At 37.4% G+C, this 19034-nt stretch overlaps 1 protein-coding gene across 4 annotated transcripts in view; it reads left to right on the forward strand.

Annotated features, from left to right (window-relative positions):
- The first annotated feature begins 19 nt into the window (after positions 1 to 19).
- PPHLN1 (periphilin 1) overlaps positions 20 to 19034 on the forward strand; it is a 72170-nt gene continuing 53155 nt past the window's right edge. For 3 of the 4 annotated variants that reach the window (XM_040595233.1, XM_040595230.1, XM_040595231.1), the window contains exons 1-5: positions 20 to 116; positions 6370 to 6417; positions 7914 to 8005; positions 10907 to 11086; positions 12013 to 12074. In XM_040595233.1, the coding sequence (XP_040451167.1) occupies position 6417; positions 7914 to 8005; positions 10907 to 11086; positions 12013 to 12074 (335 nt within the window). In that variant the 5' untranslated portion in view covers positions 20 to 116; positions 6370 to 6416. The remainder of the gene's footprint in view (positions 117 to 6369; positions 6418 to 7913; positions 8006 to 10906; positions 11087 to 12012; positions 12075 to 19034) is intronic. The other variant, XM_040595232.1, reaches the window with a different exon arrangement.

Raw genomic sequence — 19034 nt, forward strand, 5'->3', positions numbered from 1 at the left:
GGGAGGAGGGCGGGCGTTTCCGCTGACGTCTGCGGAGCGCCGGAAGCGGCGGGAGGAGGCTCGGCGCTGGCCCGGGGAGCTGCGTGCCGCGCCGCGGGAGCGAGAGGGGGAGGCGGGTGAGTGGTGGGGGCTGCCCTCCCCCGCGGAGTGAGCTGGCACTTCGTCCTGTCAGAGGCGATCGCGTGGCCCTCCGCTCCGGCCCGCGGGCGGCGGGTTTCCGCTCGGCTGCCTTGCGCGGCGGCTGGCGTTGCGGGGCGCCTGGGGGCCTGCCTTCCCCTCCAGCCGCGCCTCGCCCTGCTTGCGAGGGGCCGCCCCGTGCTCGGGGGGTCGCGCCAGCGTCAGTGAGGCCCGTCCTGAGAGACGGCACCCGGGGCGGGGGGGGCTTTGGAAGCGGCTTCCCAGTGCCTGCACCTGCGGGGAGCCCCTGTCGTGGGGCGGGACCCTTGGCTTACCCGGGTTTCTCAGAAGTTGGGGTGAATGGAAGTGGCGGGACAGGAGGGCTGGGCAGGGTTGTCTCCTCTGGGCAGGCGGCTGCGGCGGCAGCACCGAGGGTGGCTTCTGCAAACTTTGTCTTTTAATCCTTTTTAAAACCCATGCACGTCAGAATATTTTGATTTTCAGTTTAATCTGTGTTCTTGTTTTGAAAGGAAGGATGCTCCTACTTGTGCATACTTCTGAGAATTATTTCAGACTTTAATAACTGGTAATGAATCTTTAAAGACTGTATAAATCCCATTGCAAAAACTTTCTGTGAGGTGTCTTGTGGGTATGATGGTGCAGCATCAGTATCCTTGTGTTTGTAGAGGGATGAGTAAGACGCGTGTAACTTAGCTGATTTCCTCCGAAGTACTAGAATTAATCTTCATGTTTAGCTTAACAATAGTGTGTCCTGGAATATACGTAAAGTTATTAGTATTCAAATGCTTTTAAGTCTGTTATCCATGGTTCTTTGTTCTCACTCATACTCCTTAAGTATTCTGTGTACATGCATTAGTTTTCACGCATAGTTTTTTAATAATTTTTTATCTCAGGTGTCTGGGACTTAAAGGGAACAAAGACTTTGTCAGAAATACACAAAAAGTTGTAGAAACCCATAGAACCTGTACAGGCAATGAATAGAGTTTGATACAGTGGCTTCCCTGGATGAAATATTCAGTTGGTTGGTACTTTAAAGTGTAAATATTGAAAGCATTGCAGTTTTGACCCATTATGACAACAGTACAGTGAGGTGATGTATTTTGTTGTCAAAATGTTTGTGCTGCAAGATGGAAAGTCACAGTGGAGGCAGTGATCCATACAGTTGTTTGCATTGACGCTGCTAGTGTAGCAGCCCCATCACAGCCTGGTCTTAGAATCACGGCATTGATGCTGATGAAGGACAGGACGTTGGTAACTGCCGGTGTTCAGGCAAAGATAAGTGCTAATATCAGTCATTGTATTAATATAACCCTCAATGTGTTGCCTCCATTCCTGTTGCTGCGATATATTAAAATGATGTGGTAAGAAAACTGAACCAGTGAGATTGTAAATCCTCATGAGAATACTGCTGTTGTGAATAATTTTATTCAGCTTATACATTTCTAGCTTTTTTCCCTTTTGAGGTGGGAGTTAATTTGACTTTTATGGTCAGATCTCTTTTAAATAATATTTTTTCCTTTTTCTTTTTTTTTTTTTTTTTTTTATTTTAAGTCAAAATTATTGTGAACAGGTCAGGAAGGATTGGAAGAAAGCCTTTTCCTTCAGGTTATTTGGTATATGGGTTGAATATGGCTAGACTCGTAGCAGTCATGCTTCTATTTCTTTTGAAAATCTTATAGTCTAATATTTGTTGTTAGGAAGAGACAGATTCTCTTTGAATCCCTGTTTTTTCCTCAATGCCTCCCTTGCAGTATTTTATGTACTGTTATGATGGATTTTTCCTTCTTTTTTTTTTTACACTTCTTTTACACTTCTGTTTTTTCGTCTTACCAGTAGAGGACTATGTTTGGTGTTATCTACCTGTTCCAAGTATGGGGGCAGGAAAAGAAAGTTACTCTTTTTTTTACCCCCAAACTCAGTTTTATCTGTTTTGCCTTGTCTAGGTAAGACATACTGGGATATCTTTGAAGCACTATGAAACAGAGCAAGGTGTTAAAAAGATTGGTCAGGATGAGTTTGGTACAATGCTCTGGGTGATGCTCTGTTTGTGTTGAGAAAGGAATGTACTCTGAATAATTAGAAAAGGTTCCACTGACAATGTTAAAGGAATATACTCTGAATAATTAGAAAAGATAAGGTGGGCATCTGAAGGAGATAAAGGGGACCACAGTCAGGAAATCGTTGAACAAAGAAAGTTGAAAGGTTTACTCCACCTAGATCCCACCTATTATGAACAGAATGATTAGATGTCAAAATCAAATAAATATGTATGTAAAGATGTTGTAACCTCTTATGAAAACTATAAAATACCTAACTTTTCGCTGAAAACTTTGGAGCTAGTTTATCCGGTGCGAACTGGCTAGCTCCCCAACGTTGCATGAAATAAATACCTTTGCTGCTTAAAGACAAAATTAGTCTCTGAGCAGTTACTCTGTGCTGTTTTGGCATCAACTATCAAATACAGATTCTAATGGTTGGAAGGAAGAGTGGTGTTTTCTGTTTGTCTTTATGTCCTCAAAGCAGAACTGTTGCAAAGTTGGCCATATTTCTAGTGTTACAATTCTCTAAGCATCTCTTCTATGTCTTACTCATACAAAAGTGTTTTTAAGTTTGTTGTGGGTTTTTTTGAGTTTTCCAAAGCAGAGGAGAGACAGAATTGGCTGACACTTGTCAATCTCTGCCATTTGTCAAAGTAACAGTGTAAAACCAGATATATCCCAGTAGCATCAGAGATAATGCAGCTGCTTGCCTCTGCATTTACAGCACTGGCTTGTTTTTGTGCTTTGTTCACGTGTGGCAAGATGTAGCCATTTGGATTAGAAAGCTCTATGTTTTTGAAACAAAAAGGTAGATTCTGCTGAAGGTTGATGGAACATGCTGGAAAATTGTGAATCCTGGAGAGGCAGATAATTTCTAGCTGTGATGAAAATGTATGTCTCAAGTGTGTGCAAACAGACAAGAATGGTGTACATAATACTGTGGAATACTGGAGTGCTTTCATATCAGGGATTTTTTGTTTTTAACATACATTATTTAGAAAGAAAAAGAATAAAAAATTAATGACTGATAAGGAGAACCCAGTTGTGCAAAAAATCTAAAGTTTAAGTGACCTAAGGGCTTGAGGATGAAGCCCTTTTTGTATTGCATCAGTTATACTAGCATAGAGCAAGGCATAGTGCTGTGATAATCGGAGCAAAGCCATTGTTGGCAGCTGGCCACAGTGGAGCAGCTTGTACTCCTATAATAGAATGGCTTTTGCATGTGCTGGAGTGTCTTTATTTGACAAAATTAAGACCTTGTTTTGGGGAAAACAGTCACCTCTGATCAAAAGTAGGAAGAAGTTGTTTAATACAGCAAGTGATTACATGTTATGATATTAAAGAAATATTAACTACTTTTGCTGTATATACTAATAGAAAATAGTCAATATGACTGACAGTGGTGGTAGGTGTGAAACAAAAACAGATTATTTTTTTAAATCTTTTTAGAATAACTGTACAGAGAGAATAGATGCATCTAAACAGAGTGTAGTAAACTTGAGGTCTGATTTCTTGAATCCTTGTTAATAGAATCTTCTCATATTGATCCAAAGAGTTTAGTTTTTTCATGGTTGTTACTAAAGCTGATAACTTTAGGTCACATCATGTAAGAAATGGGATTTGTTTTCTATAGTAACAGATGAAATGTGCTCAAGGTGCTGCAAAATGCATTTTCCTCCCTTTAAACGTTTAGGTTGTTTGGTCATCCCCCATCCCGTCCCCCTTTTTTTTTGGGGGGTGTGTGTGTGTGTGTGTGTCTTCTGGTATTTTCAAGTGCATCCTTACTTTCTCTCCTTGGTCCCAGCTCAAATTTGCCCATTTAGTCTACTATATAAAATTGGTCTCCTCTTACTTATTTTCCTTACCAGCATTTTAAGCAATGTACTTGATAGTTGACTCATAACTTTCTTAATTTCATTCCTCTAAATGCAAAGTATTCTAATTTCTGAGATTGTATTTTTTTGTTCAGCCTGTTGACTTTTGTGATAGTATATCTCTGCTTATTTTCCAGCTTATGTTTCTGTTTTGTCAAAGTACTGGTGATAATCCTTACTAGTTTCAGTGAGATCCATCAACAGTGATAAAAATAGGAGTGTTTTTATCAGCTTTGCTGCCTGACAGTGTAACAGTGTGTGTGTTGGGAGAGGGGTCCGCCGGAGTCAAGAAATTACTCCATATGAGTTATGCATCTTGCTCATCTTTATTGGCTTCTAACACTTCTTATATAGCCTCAATACACAAGCATGTTCCCAAAGCAAACATATAATTGGTTATTAGCCCCTAAGTGTGCGCTGCTCTCACACCACTAATTATCATGATTAGAACAAGCATTCTATCCATGCAGCTAATTGCGTTAGCTATGTTTTAGCCTTGCGGTTTGCTACTCCCTTTATTCCCATTCCGCTCCCTATCTCCCTTGGCCTTGCACCTGTCTTCCCTAACAGCTGCAGCTTGTTACAGCCATGGCCTGTTAGTACAACAAAGTTACTTGGTCTCAGGATTCAAGAATAGATCAAGGCCACTTTCTTGTTAACTTCAGCACAATTCTAATTACAGGCCTATTCTCATTCCAGGCCTGGATTGTGCAGATCTTTAGGGATTCTATGGCCACGCTTCTGCAGCCATTCTTCTACAAGTGTGTATGTGAATGTCAGTGTCTGCTGCCAGTAGTGTGTGTTGGCATGTTGGAGGTGGCTTGACTGACAGCAGCATGATGTGCATGCAAGCTTGCACTTAGCTTCAGTGGCACTTACCTGAAACGTGTTGCTTTTTGAGCATTCTGTTCAGTTAACAATTTCATTAACTGCTGCAGACAGCAGGGCATGGACACTGCTGTGTCAAAATGCAAAAACACCTACTTGAGTACCTCATCTGAATCCAGCTTCTTATATTTGCTGTTGGTCTAAAAACTGAGCGAGGCTTGCCATCAGGTACCAAAGTCTGTGTGTGCGTGAGGAGTGGATGGGCAGGGGTGGGAGCAGGTGCCGTGGGATGCTCAGGTGCTCTCCATCTGTGGGCAGGTATGGACAGAAGGAACGGTCTGCCTTGGGGCACGAGGGACTAGATGCAAAACTTGATAAAGAACCCATTATGCTGTTCCAGTGTGATAATTTTGTCATGCCTCATCTAATTCTGTCCCTTCCAGTACATGTGAAACACAGGAGTATTCAGGTACTGTTCTAGGTACAAAGAAAAGGTTTGTGGGGACAGTTTGGAGCAGATAGAGCACTCTCCCAGTGAAGTGGGAAGGAGGGCACAGTGTTGGCCTAAGAACAGTTAATGCATGTGTAGCCTCCGGTGTGATTTTTTTAAGGCTTTAGCAAAAGTCCCCGAAGTAAGAGAATAAAGAAAAGTTGAGGCAGTTACTGTGAAACTGCCAGGAAGGTGCTTCTGATGGATATATACGTGACTAACAAATATGAGCAATGGTGTCAGAATTAGCAACTGTTACATGGAATGCACTAGAGAGGGCTATAGACCCTCTAGCTCATGTTCTTACCAAAACCAGGACCAGCCAAACTGTTGGTTTAGTCGGCTTTTGGTTTATAATCTCGAGCTAGATTGATATGGAATGTTTCTTGTTGTGGAATGTACTTACGGTCTGTTATAAAATGCAACAGCGTTTTAAGAAGATGCTGTGGTTCATTTGTACCAGTGGTGGTGTCAAAATCTCTGAACATAAAGACCTACCAAAGGAAAAGCATTTGTTAAATCAAACTTTTCATTAACTTCTCATCATATCCAACTAAGTCTTACTTTTCTCTACTTAATGATATTGAAAGGCAGTTAAATAAATCTAATTTAAGGGACTATATTAAATATTTGTCTGACTGTTTTTAAGAAAGCACTTACAGTAGTTTCCAAAAGCTTTTGCTAACACACAGAAGAAAAACTGAGACTTGAGATAGTAAGAGATGATAAAAGGGAAAGAGGGCTCTGGAATTTATTAGGAAAGTGTTGTATCTGTACTAGTTTGTCGCAGGAAGTTTTTTGATACTGTGAATTCAGCTGAGTCGTTCTTATTCTTTCTTAATTGAAGGTAGTGAGTTACTCTGTACTAATTCAGACAGATTATGGGGACAATCAGTCAAAAGACATAGATTTTTAAGTGTCTGGTTTACTTGAAAGAAAAAATGTACATATGAATATATATGCTTTTTTTGCTAACTTCCATTTCTTCCCTTTTTTGTAGGTAACCGAATGGATCTTCAGAAGCAGACTTGCTAAAACTGACAGAAAAGTATGTGAGTGTTCATTATTTTTCACAGAAGTATTTATCTGACATAGTGCTGTGCTGTTTGTAGTTAGTAAACTTTTTTCATGTTGATTCTTTATACCTATAATATTTTTATATAGCCTCATAAGTCTATTTCCAGTTCAGTGTTTTTATTTTGTGAAAGTAGATACAATGTTATGTATTTCTTCTTCTGAATACGTCCCACTGTTTCTTTTTCTTATTATTTTTAATAGCTAGATATAGCATTGAGAAGGGAAACTTTGAAAAATATAATTCTAGCAATTTCTTATCTATTTTCAACAATGTATAATATAATAATTTGTCACCTTTACAATCATCCAAAAGGTTTCACTTCCTCAAGTTTGTGTTGACTAACATAGCATGACTAGAAGCTCTTGTGGTCATGGTTTGTTTTCACCTGTATTTTGTTACTAATTTTGACTTTGAAAGCTACCTTTCTCTGGAAAGAGGAATTTTTGTGTTCTGCTGGCTCCAATTTAAGATAGGAAAAATCTGCATATGAAGAATGCATTTTATTTATGAATTCAAAATATGTAGCTTTGTTCTAACTGCCTGCTGTGTTGTAGCCTCCTTCCAGATGGTAGAGATGATGAAATAATTGTATCCAAGTTATCATATTATATAAAAATGTGGAAATTCTTCGATTTCATGAATAGTAGTTGAACTTTTACCAGAGCAATATCGAAATTTCATAAGATGCGTGTGTATGAATTTACATGTGCAGCTGGTATTTGCAATATACATATTTCAAAAGAGCTGTTTATTGTATGCATAAGTCCTGTAATTCTACTGATTGTTGCACTCATTTGCAGTTCTTGCACTTACTGTGAGTTATTTTTGCTTAAAGTTCATTGATTACTTTCTATAACTAGGTATTTTTTAACTTTTTTATTTTGAAAGGGTTAGTTTTTTAAAAAATAGTGTACGTATAGGGCTCTTGCACAGTTTGTTATAACAGGGGAAGTCCAGGAACCTTTATTTCTGTGCTCGCTGTTCTTTCATCTATTCATGAGTTTGTGTTGCAGCACTCTCAAAACTAGCCAGCTGCAACAAGGCTTTTACCATCCCATACCAGGTTAACTTCAATAAGTAGCTCCCACACCTTGCCCCAGCACAATCACCCATCCCCCAGAAGGTTTCAAAGGTTCATCTACTGTCCATGCTGTTTCTTCATACTCTTCAGGCCAGTCCACCCCACTTCCCTCTGCTGCGTCCTTCTCCTTGTGTCTCCTACCTCCGGGGTACTCTCTCTCCTCCCTCTGCTTCTTCCCAGTCTCTCTTCATTGGCTGCTCCTCTTCCCTACCCCTTAGAGCTATTTAACTACTTAGCAGGAACCTGCCACAGCTGCACCTTGTCCACATCAGCCAACCCACCGCCCCTGAAGCCAGCCCACAGCTGTATGTTATCAATGTTAATTAACCCAGCTTCATTCCTCTACAAGTATGTATTCAGCTAATTGGATTTTTGTTGGCTTTAGTGGCATATCGAAGAGTTGAAATGTGGTCTGAAGGGCGATATGACTATGAGAGAGTTCCAAGAGAACGTCTCCCTCCAAGGATTCATCCTGATGTAAGTGTATAGTATGTTTCTTTAGCATTATATCATTACACTGTACCTATATACCATGACTTGTACCATAAGGGCTGGATTTATGTACATGTTTAAGTTCCTAGTATACCCCAAGTTCTGTTTTTTCTCAATCATTTAAGCCAACAATCCACACAGAGATAATAGTATGCCTACAAAATTAAATCATGTATATTTTTTCAAATCTATTGAACATGTTTTTTTAAAAATTGCATTTGATAATTACACCAAAAAACTCAATTTCTGTATGTTATTAAATACAAGGGTTTTAATAACTTTTGGAAAACCAATGGCCATACTATGTTATATTTTTCCACAGACTTTTTTTTTTTTTTTTTTTTTTATGTCGTTTGACGTGGTGAAACGACTGCTTGTCACCAATGCAGTTTTTTATTATGGTGCTTTAAGTGTAGAATGAAACGCGTTTTCAATATTTGTTATGAACATCCTTGCTAAAGAAGCTGTGATTTGCAGCTTTGTAAGGGAAATGCTTTATCAAAAAGTGTGTTGATGGAAACCTACTTTGTAGGGATGGAGAATTCTACTGTATGTTATGCTTGTAAAAGCAAATGCAGAAGCTATGCTTACTCTGCTGTAGAATAGCTTGAGAATGGTTTTAGAAAATCTCTGTGCTAAAGAGTTGGGTAAAATTATTAATCTTTTTTCTCCCATGTTTGAAGTCTTTAAAGAAGAAAGAAAACAGGGTGTAGCTTTGTCTTTTGAGCTATTGCACTTAAATAGGACTTTTAAGAATACTTTTTGATATTTTTGTTTACATGCTGTGCAATGTACGTTTGTAAAAATAAAAATTCCAGGTACCTGTGCCTGTTATCTGGCTATTCTTTTAACTCTTTTAAATGTTGGGATAGTAGCATAGCTGGCTTGGCATACTTCAAGGGTTCCCTCTACTGTATTTTCAGCTTGGTAACTAGTTACGAGTCTTCTCTATTGAGTGGTGTATTAGTGTTTGGCTACTCCGTGACATTTTTAACTTTTTACAGGCAACAACAAAGCTGCTGCATTTCCAGGCACAGGGTAGTTGGTCAGCTGGTTCTCCACAATATTTATCAGTAATAGGACATGAAGAAAGGCAAAATCTATTTTCACAGATATTTTTTTTTAATCAATGTTTGACTTGACTAACGCAGTGCTAATTTAATTTAACCATTATAACAGTGACATTCCTAAATTCTTAGTCTTTCCGGCTGTCCACAGAAGAATGCATGGCATATACTTTACAATTTAAAAGATATGATGCATTCATTTTGATCCAAAAATTAACTAGATATTTCAAGGATAGCTTTATATTACATGTGTTTGGAGCTGCAGATGAAAAGACTAGCTGAATACACTCCTTTACCAGTCAATACTATCCATCTGCACCAAAACAACACCCGTAGTAGCTGGGCAAGCCAAGACCTGTTGTCTGTCTGCCTTACTGAAAGATGTATAGGAAGCTCTTTCTCATGCAGCTCAGCTGATTCAAGGTAGTTGGCAGGCAGTTTCTGTCCTCGCAAGCCTGTGCCATTTTATCTGTCCATGTATAGAGGGCTGACTTTAATTTTGACTGGACAAGTAAAATGGAATTAATTTTATTCAGTCTGTGGATGTGTTTAGCAATTTGCTGGTAGGTTAGTGCATTGGAACTGAGGCATGTCAATGGTACAGAATGAAGTATCCCTTGTTTGAGAGAGCAAGAGACTTGTTCTGATCTGAACCGGGTACTAGTTATGTATCAAGTATAGACTGTAGTAGAAATACTTGCTTTCAGATCCTGGTAAACAACATAAAGTTGCAAGCACTTGACCCAGTTAGCTGTAAGTGGGTACACCTCGGGCTTTCATTTAACTATCCTTCTGTATGTCAGTGTAGTTATGTGATGGGGACTTCTGGGTGAGGCTAAAGAATGGAGCAGTTTTATTTTAGCTTCAGAGCACATTTTCTTTGTAAGACACCAAACTAAAAAAAACCAAAAAACCAAAACCAACAAAAAACAAACCGACATGTGGAGGATACTGAGTGAGGTAAGGGTAGATCAACCATTATGGCTGTATATGAATGTGTATGTAGTCTCTACTTTGCATCAGTATGGATGTAGGCTGGCTGTGGATTGCCCTCTAGTGAGTTTGTTGGGTGCTCTCTGAAATCAGAACTAACTTTTTTTGCATGACAATATTTAGGAGTTTGTGAATTTAATGTATTTTTCTACAAAAACTACTGGTACATTAGATTGTGACTTCTACTACTGTTAAAAAATCTAGTTTGATTATCTTTCCCCTCCAAATTGCACATGCTAACTCGGGTTTCTGCATTTATAGTTTGTGTTTTTAAGGCTCATGGAAAAAATATCTTGCTGAAGGAGGAAGACTTAAAATATATAATCTTGCATTCATGTTTTAATTTGCTTTTTATTTGCAGTTGATTCATATAATATAATCATATAATGGGCTCCTTGTTCTACAGATGTTACAGGTTTAACTTTCTTTATTGCATTCCTAAGTTAACGTAAAAGTCTCTGAGTATGTATATATGTGTATGTAGCTAGTGCTGAAAAAAAAAGCTGATGCTTAGAAAGTAGCTAATACTACTGCTTTAAATTTTCAAAAGAAGCTTAAAACCATGTTGAAAATTTTCCTTCTATAATTAAACTTGTAATGCCAAAGGATTGCATCTGAATGGTGTCCAAACAAACTAATTAGATTTAGTAAGTTATTGTGCCATCAGACTGTCATGACTTTTACTGTTTGTTGTTCCCTTGTGCTATTTCAGCTTTAAGATTATTATAGTCCCATATTATAGAAATAAATTGTTTTTACTTTTGTGTGTTCATTACAGATTTCCAGCTGTTAAAAGCAATATGATTTTTTTGTTGTTGTTGTTTAGGATGATTACCATAGAGTGGTAAATGTTGCGCCCAAGAAACCACCACTTCTTGAAAGACCTGGGGATGGCAATTACAGTCGGTATGATGATTACAGTCACACTGAGTACAGAGACTATGAAGAGGGTCGCAGTTTTGCCCATGATCGAAGAAGTGGCCCTCCACACCGAGGTGTACGTAAGGTGATTCTTCTTACAAGTTTATGATGGGTTTTTTTTTTTGCATTAGTGCTTGAATACTGAAAAATTCAAATGTTAGTTCAGACAGAGCATTGATGTTACTGCTATTCTGCTGCTATGAACCAAAATAAAATTAATAGAAAAAACATCTGGCTTTTGATACTTGGTGCTTTTTTGCAGTTACTGTGCTTCTAAGACTCTTGTGATTATATGGTAATAGCTGTTTGCTGCTGCTTAGGATTCCTAGCTACTCTGTTGACTTAGAAAAGAGCCCTTATCCCCATCTGGGGAAAGCACAGAGTCTGAACTGGGAAAAGTGGCCAGAGGTCCTCTCTGTAGTGCAGTGCAGTTATCTGGATGAATAGAAGAATGATTGCAGAATCCTTCTGTTTAACAAGTCCTTGCACGTGCAGCTTGTTGAATGATGTCTACCTAGCCTTCTAATTGGCACAGTTGTTCACTTGTTTAAATTCTGTCCTGATGTTGAATGCATATTTTTTTCTCCAGTACCTACACTTAAATACAAAATTTATGGTCCGTTTGAAAGGTCATTACTGTTGCTTTCTCCAACCCAGCTATTTGAAATTCTGTAGTTTCAAGCTATTGATGATAATTTACATTTCAGTGAGGAATTTTTTTCTTTTTTTTAAGTCATGCCTATGTGTATAGCTTGGAATTTTTTTTATTTTTTCTGTTTTTTACAGTATTGCAAAGTTGTTCTCTTTAGTAATGATAGAGGGGGGAATATAAGAGGAATGGGGTAGAGTGAATAAACTGAGAAAGAACTTGCTGTGAATAATTGATACTTTCTTTTAGCTCATTAAATACTTCGGTTTTGCAGTAAATAAGTAGCATTTGGCAACTAACTGTACCTGACATCTGATGTTTAGATACATGTCACACAGTTGTTCTACATGTGTGTTTTACAGGATGAATCGGGTTACAGATGGCCAAGGGATGATCATCCTATAAGTCGGCAGCCTGAGTACAGGTATTTTATAAGACTTTACAGTGGTGTCCTGCATGGACTGGGGCTATTTAGGCCATTTTTCTTTGTTATCAAAACAGTTTGTAGAGCAGAGCAGTGAAATAGCAGGGATGTAGGAAGGGACATTGTTGAAGTAAAAGATGATAGCGGAAAAGTGGTTTCTAGTTCTGTTGTTTGAAATGTGAATTAAATAAATGGTATGACGTGAATGTCTCTGTTTTAGTATTTGTTTAGTAAGGGTAGAAGGCATAATGAGGGCATCTTTAGGATATTAGCCTGGGACTGTAAGAAATTTAGTGCATCTCCCTGGTTAGTCACATTTTTTACACGACTTCAGTGAATTCTTTGGTCTAATATTTGCTTCCGTGACTGTAGTACCTTGAGGCCTCAATACAGTGGAGAGACACCTGTGCCATTTTGAAGGCTGGTGGGGTGGATGATAGGATCATGAAGTTCACCATAGCCTTGTTCTGACCTCCCTGTTTTCTCAGCTGGACTGATGAGTGGATATTTCCATTGTACATTATGTTAATTTCTGCGAACACTTCTTAGTGTATACCTCAGGTTCCCATCCGAAATGTAAGGAATAATATTAAACAACAGGGCTGTAACGTACATATGCCTGCAACGAAGCTTGATATGGGATTATTTGATATGATAAATAAAGTGCACAGGGTAGTGTTACAGTCAATATTTATGGCCAAGGATGAAGCTCACTTTCAATATTCAGACAAGAATTACTTGTTAGTTTAACTGAAATATTAGTGGTCTAATCTAAGAATGTCATCTCATGGCTGTACTTTTATATGCCACTTCTCAAGTTGTCTGCTATTATACCAGGCCTGTATTTCTGTATACTGTATCATAGTAGCTATCTCTATAAAACTATGGCTGTACCGTACAAAGATAAAGAAAAGTAAACAGTTAGCTACAGACACCAAACCTGAGCTGACAAGCTTGCTCAAAGCCTCACTCTTGAGGATGTGGCAAACTCACTATGAAGCTGTTAAGTAGCAATGGCGCTACAGGGCTACACAGTTTATTTGTTTGACTGTGATGATTTAGATGTAGCGTAACTATGTTATTACGTAACTTCACTGTAAAAAGAAAATATCTTTCATATCCCATAAGGGTCTTTGTGCACTAGAGTTCTCTCAAAATTGAATTACTGGGGCCAGAAGCAACAGTAAAAGGTTTTGAAAAATAGTAATTGTTTTACAGAAACTTGTGTAAAAATTCTTCCATCTTTTTCTCCCACTTTGGAAGAATCAGGGTTGTTTAAAGCTGAAAAACAACAGCAACAAAAAAGAATGAGAAGAGTACCAGGCAGTTTATTTTACACGGAACAAGAGTGACACCCAGTGGTCAAAAAGATTTTCTTAAATGCATCCTGATTTCTTCCATTTAAAATGTGAGGATAAAATGTCAGCCTGTTTTGTTGAAGGCTTGAAAAATGTGTTCTGTGATAGTCCCATCTGAGTCTTTATTATACATTTCAGGATATGTAAATGTTACACAACTGCAGTAACACTATGAAAGAACTTCATGAAGGTGCTTGGTCCAGTTGAGGCTATGGTCATGTATTTGCAGTTGAATGAAGCCCTACTGGTTTATTATATAAATATGGATTAGCATGTCAGAAGTCTGATTTTACTGTTACTGTGCTCTTCTGTACATAATCTCAGATATAAAATCCTGTGATCAGAATGTTAAACAGTTGTTGAATTGCATGCTTTGTAAATTTAACTATGATTTTTTGCTGTTGAGCTATGTAATGATCTCAACAGATGAAATTGAAGTACAGTATTTGGTATATGTTATCTCCTGTGGTGAAAATGCTAATTACTTTCTATTTCTAATTACTTTCTAATTACTTTCTCTTTGCACTATAAAACATGAGATTAAAAAATTATCATATACAAAAATGCTTTGTCTTTGGATATGATGAAGGTTACTTTGGGTGAGTTTTTCTGGAGTACATATAATTTTTTTTTTTTTTTCCTCTGAGGTAGTAGAAGCAGATTAAGATTATTTTAACCAGAAGTACTTTTTAAAGAATTGCATGGAACATGGCCAAAACAAAGGTGTGAGTGTCTTTAGCTTCACAAACATAAGACTTACAAAGTTAATGGGTTTTCATAGTCAGTACAGTGATTATAAATATTAAAAATAATAGTTCTTTTTATTGACAAATAATCAGTTTTCTTGAGTGTTCTTAAAAACTCATTCAGCAGCTAAAAAAGTGCTGTAAGAAGTTGTTTGTCGATGTGACGTTTAGCATTTCCTCTTAAGCATTAATCATTCACATTTTCCTGGTTTGGCAGGAAACCAACTTTTGGCAACTTAACTGTCAAAAAGTAGTTTCTGATCTTTTATTCTTTCCATTTTTCTTTCCCCATCTTTCTTTGGAGTGCTGAAAAGCATTACTCAAAATTTTCCCAAAGTAAAAGAAGCTGCTTATCTGGAATATAAAAAAATCCTTAAATGATGCAGAATTTTGGGAGGTGAAAGTTTCCTGTGTTGAAGAAACCAGCTGTTAGATTGCTGATGTTTCTTTTGTGGATTTTTTTGATTGTCTTTTAAGCTTCTTGTCTTTTCCTTAAAAATAGGAAGTGCATGCTTACTTCGCAGTTGCACAGCTATGGCTTGAGCTGTGATGTGGCTCTGAATCAGCAGCAATTCTCCATGACTGATGAGAAGATAGTTGAGGTTCTATCACTTGGCTTAGTCGTCTTTTTTCCTTGCTGCCTTTCTTCTTGCAGTGATGTGCTCCGGTTTGCAAACAGATGTCATTTGCCAATAGTCTACCATTGAGCAAAGCATTATTGTTTCTTTTGCGCTTTCTGACTGCTGTGTTCTTGAAAGTTGTATGTAAAAAAAAAAAAGTAATTCAGAGGATGTGCTGGGCATAGATTTCAGAATAAGTTCCCATCCCTTTTTTTCTTGTTCTGACTTAAGGGATTCTTGCTGGATTTCTGAATGCCAGGAACTGATGTGACTTCTGTAACCTTACAGTCATAGCTTGGTTTGAAGTGCCTCTTGGTTTAAGCCCAGTTGTTATGTATAAAGAATTGTACATCAAAGCTGAATCTTAGTTTGGAGAACAGAGAATTTTCTGCACACATAATGACAGTTTTAATGTCTTGGTTGCTGATGCTATGAGAATTGTGAAACTTGGGAATGATGAGAGGAGTAGAGATCAAGTAACACATGACTTCTTCGTACGTTTATCTTTTACTGATGTTGATCATTTCTGGGTCTGTGTTACTACTTGTCTTTAGTGATATATCACACTCAGTTATTCAAAGCACTTGAATTCTTTTATACATGTTAGATTTTTTGAAAAGTTGAAAGGAACTGTGCTGTTGAAGAACTCCAGTTTTACAGTATGGGCCTCATAGCAATGGATTTTGCGTACAAGTTCATTTTTATAAAGTCAGATGAACTTTTCAGTGTGAAATGCTTTAGAAGACTGTTAGCTGCTGTTCACTTTAGTCATACCAAATTTTAATCCTTCTGAGTGCACAAAGCATTACTTCATGCTTTTTTTTTTCAGCCAAACTGAGTTCATAAGATGTGAAATATGCGAAACTTGGCAACTTAAGATGGGTAAGACTCATCTTCAAAGAGAAGTTACAAAATGACGCACTTGTAAATCCCAGCTATACATGCATTAAATTTGATCCTTAAAATTATCCGAGGTCCAGATTTTTGTAAAATGAGGATTGCTATATTTGAGACAAAGTACTGTGCATCAGTAGTAATGTTGGTTCATATAATACACTCCTGAGAAGTGGCTCACATAGGACATTTTTAATATCTCCTCTCAAGCTGTTGATCTGAATAAGTCTTCCTTTGTTAATGAAGGAAAATTGCTGCTATTACTTGTGTGGTTTTGTTTTTTGGTTGTTGGTTGTTTGTCTGTCCTGTCCCCCGTCCCCCCCCATGTCCTGTATGAAATTAGGAAGTAGTTGTAGTACAGTCTTTAATACTAATGCATTTATATATATAAAAAAGATCTGCTTGTCTGTGGAGTACACAGGGAATACTTTGTAATAATAGAAATAATAAAATAATTTTGATGCTAGAAAGAAAACTGACAAAATATTGAAACAATTTTAAACAATGATCTGTGAACAGCTAAGATTCACCAGTCAGTTCTATATTTTGTTTTTGAAATCTTTTAAATCAATGGCATGTTGCCTTTCCTTTGAAGATTTTATGTGGCTTTCTGAGTGATAAACGTGCAGTTACATCTTTAGGGTGGTAAAACATAATATACCCCAGTTTTTGTAGATGCATAAACCTTCACAGTGAGATTGTGTTTACCAAAGGCCATGAAGAAAATTGGCAGGAAGGTGTGGGATAGAAGCTGAGCAATCCTGGCTTTCTGATCTCTGCTTGAACTACCCTTCTTTTAGTGATTAACTCTTTGCAGGTGCAGTATGTGATGACAAGATGTTCTAGAGGAGTGGTCTGAACATTGTACACTAAGAAGAAAATTGTTCTTTGGCAAGAATGGTTATTTTAAACCAAAACCGTTGATGGGCGAGTCTTCAGATAGAAGTTAAGGGTCACTGACTTGTCTCTCAATAAAGTAGGATTTAATATTCAGGGTTCAGATGTGCCATAGGCCAAGGTAGTTATCTTTACATTATCACTGTGCGATCACCTTTGAATTACAAGGGGTAGCTTATATGTTAGTTTTTTCCCCTCCCTGTATGTTTCTTTAATGAGTGAAAAACTGAACCTGGTTAAATATTTTATACTAATTTAAAACAGTGTATTATATTGAGGGAGGTCTTTAGGGCTTGGATTTAAACTTTCTTGTAATGTAAACCGATCTTTGTCTTGCTTATAGAATAGAAACAACCAAAGGGATTTATGAGATGGTGCTAAAAATGTACATAAGTGTGCTGTTCTGTTGCAATATTTGACAGGTCTTAAGGGACACCATACAAGAACCTCATTCTTCATTTAAAAACCTATGTGGAGGGAAATAAATATGGCAGTTACCCAAAGAAAATGTTCTTGCTTTTGACAGAGATTGATAAGCAGATTTCTAATCATATTCATTAACACATGCCTTTTTCTTTTAATAAATAAAATCTCTGCCAGAGTATTGAACCTCTCAGGTATTCACACAAACTACTAGAGTAACTTGTTTATTCATATACGAAATTACAGTTTCCTTATAGTAGGTCATTGTGGTAGATTCGTTATACCTGTCTACGAATCCAGGCAAGGACTTGTCTGTTGAAATCTTTAGTTCAGAAGACCCATTGTATTAGGCTGCTAGCTAAATTAGTTTACCTTGGCTTATGATATTTTTGGGGGGTGGAGAGGGACGTTAGAACTTTCTGGAACAACAGAATAGATAACAGGTAAGAGTAGATTTTTGTTTACATTAAATATTTAGTGACTTCCTGTTATACTTCATGTCTCATGCTGCAGTCTTACCGATTCAGTAGTTGCTACATTTTCTTTGACGGCTACTTTTTGATCCACCACCTCTTTAGCTCTTTTGTGCTTGGGACAACTGGTTTGTTTGCAGTCAGATTTCTGTTTTATAATTTGATTTTTTTGTTACTTGGCTGACATTATATATGTCTAATTCTATTACTAATGCTTTGGGTTCCTTTGGACCATGTTTTTTTTATTTTGAATGGGTTTTAAGAATGCAAATTTTCTCATGCAGCTACCACTTAGCATTTTAAGACTGCCCTGTACTGAAGGTGGTGTATAATTAAGAATATAGCCATCCACTATTGCAGGTCATTGCAATTGAAAGTAAAAAAGTTTCAATTCAGACAAATCTGGTTTTGTTGCTGTGATGGTTCTCTTTCCTCTATTTAACTTACAATCCAGAGACTTAAAACTACATATGTGGGCACTGGCTGTTTTCCTGCTAAGAATACTGCGTCAAAATAAGTTTCTGCTGTTATTTATGCTGGTGGGACTTGGTTTGTATCTAGAAATATACTAGGAACTTCTTCAAAGCTAGACTGCTGTCACTCCACTTCTGAAATGTTTGTCACTTGAGAGAATGGGGAGAAAAGGAGAGACTGGTGGATAGGGTTTCAACTGTAGAATATTTTTGCCTCACTCTATAATGTAAGAATAGGAGGAGGAAGTAAAAATTCATCTTATTTTCAACTGGATTCTTTGCACATTTCAGCTAATTATGGGGTTATTCTGTAAGGTGACTGTTGCTTTCACTGGCAGCTAGTTGTAGTTGTTCAGTGATTGCTGTTTTGAATAATTCGCCTAATGATTGACTGTGATCTTTATTGAAGGCCCGTTTTCTTACATTTCTTTGTGGAATTTCTCATTCCAATTCTAAAAAAAATGTTTTCTCTAGAAAATTGCTTACTAATAATTTTGTTCCTTTTACAGGGTCTTGCAAAACTCTGGTTTAATTGTTTATGCAGTTTCCATCTCAAGTTGAGGAGAAGGAGTTTAAAGTAATTGTATATGCTGTATTAATAATGTAAATTCTTTTTCTTTTGATCATTTCTTCTGAAGAGCTTCTGAGTTTAGTGCCAGTATTCCTGCCATTCAACTGAGACCCTGGAACCTCCTGCATGAGTCTGTGCTGTGATTTATTATTTTTTTTCTTTTGTCCTTCTAGCTGGTGGGAGACTCCTTTGTTGCTGGTTACAGAGGGTTCTGGCTGTTCTGTTTCATTTCAAAATAATGTCATGGAAGCTTTGTTTTTCTAGTCAAAACATTTCAAAGTTTTTCATATGGGAATTGTCACATTAGTAGAACTACCCACTACCTGATTTTTTTTCTTTTTCCTGCTAAGCTTGTAAATATACAGCATCATGCAGTAGAGCTTACCCTTTATATGAAAAGTAGAATGGTTCTAAATCTTGGGTTTAAATCCTGCTGAAAGCCATAAGAGAAAACTGGATAAGCTTGTTTTTGAAAAGCATAATCAGAAATAGGTAATTTCAGTCT

This window comes from Falco naumanni, chromosome 5 (assembly GCF_017639655.2).
Source record: "Falco naumanni isolate bFalNau1 chromosome 5, bFalNau1.pat, whole genome shotgun sequence".
NCBI lineage: Eukaryota > Metazoa > Chordata > Aves > Falconiformes > Falconidae > Falco > Falco naumanni.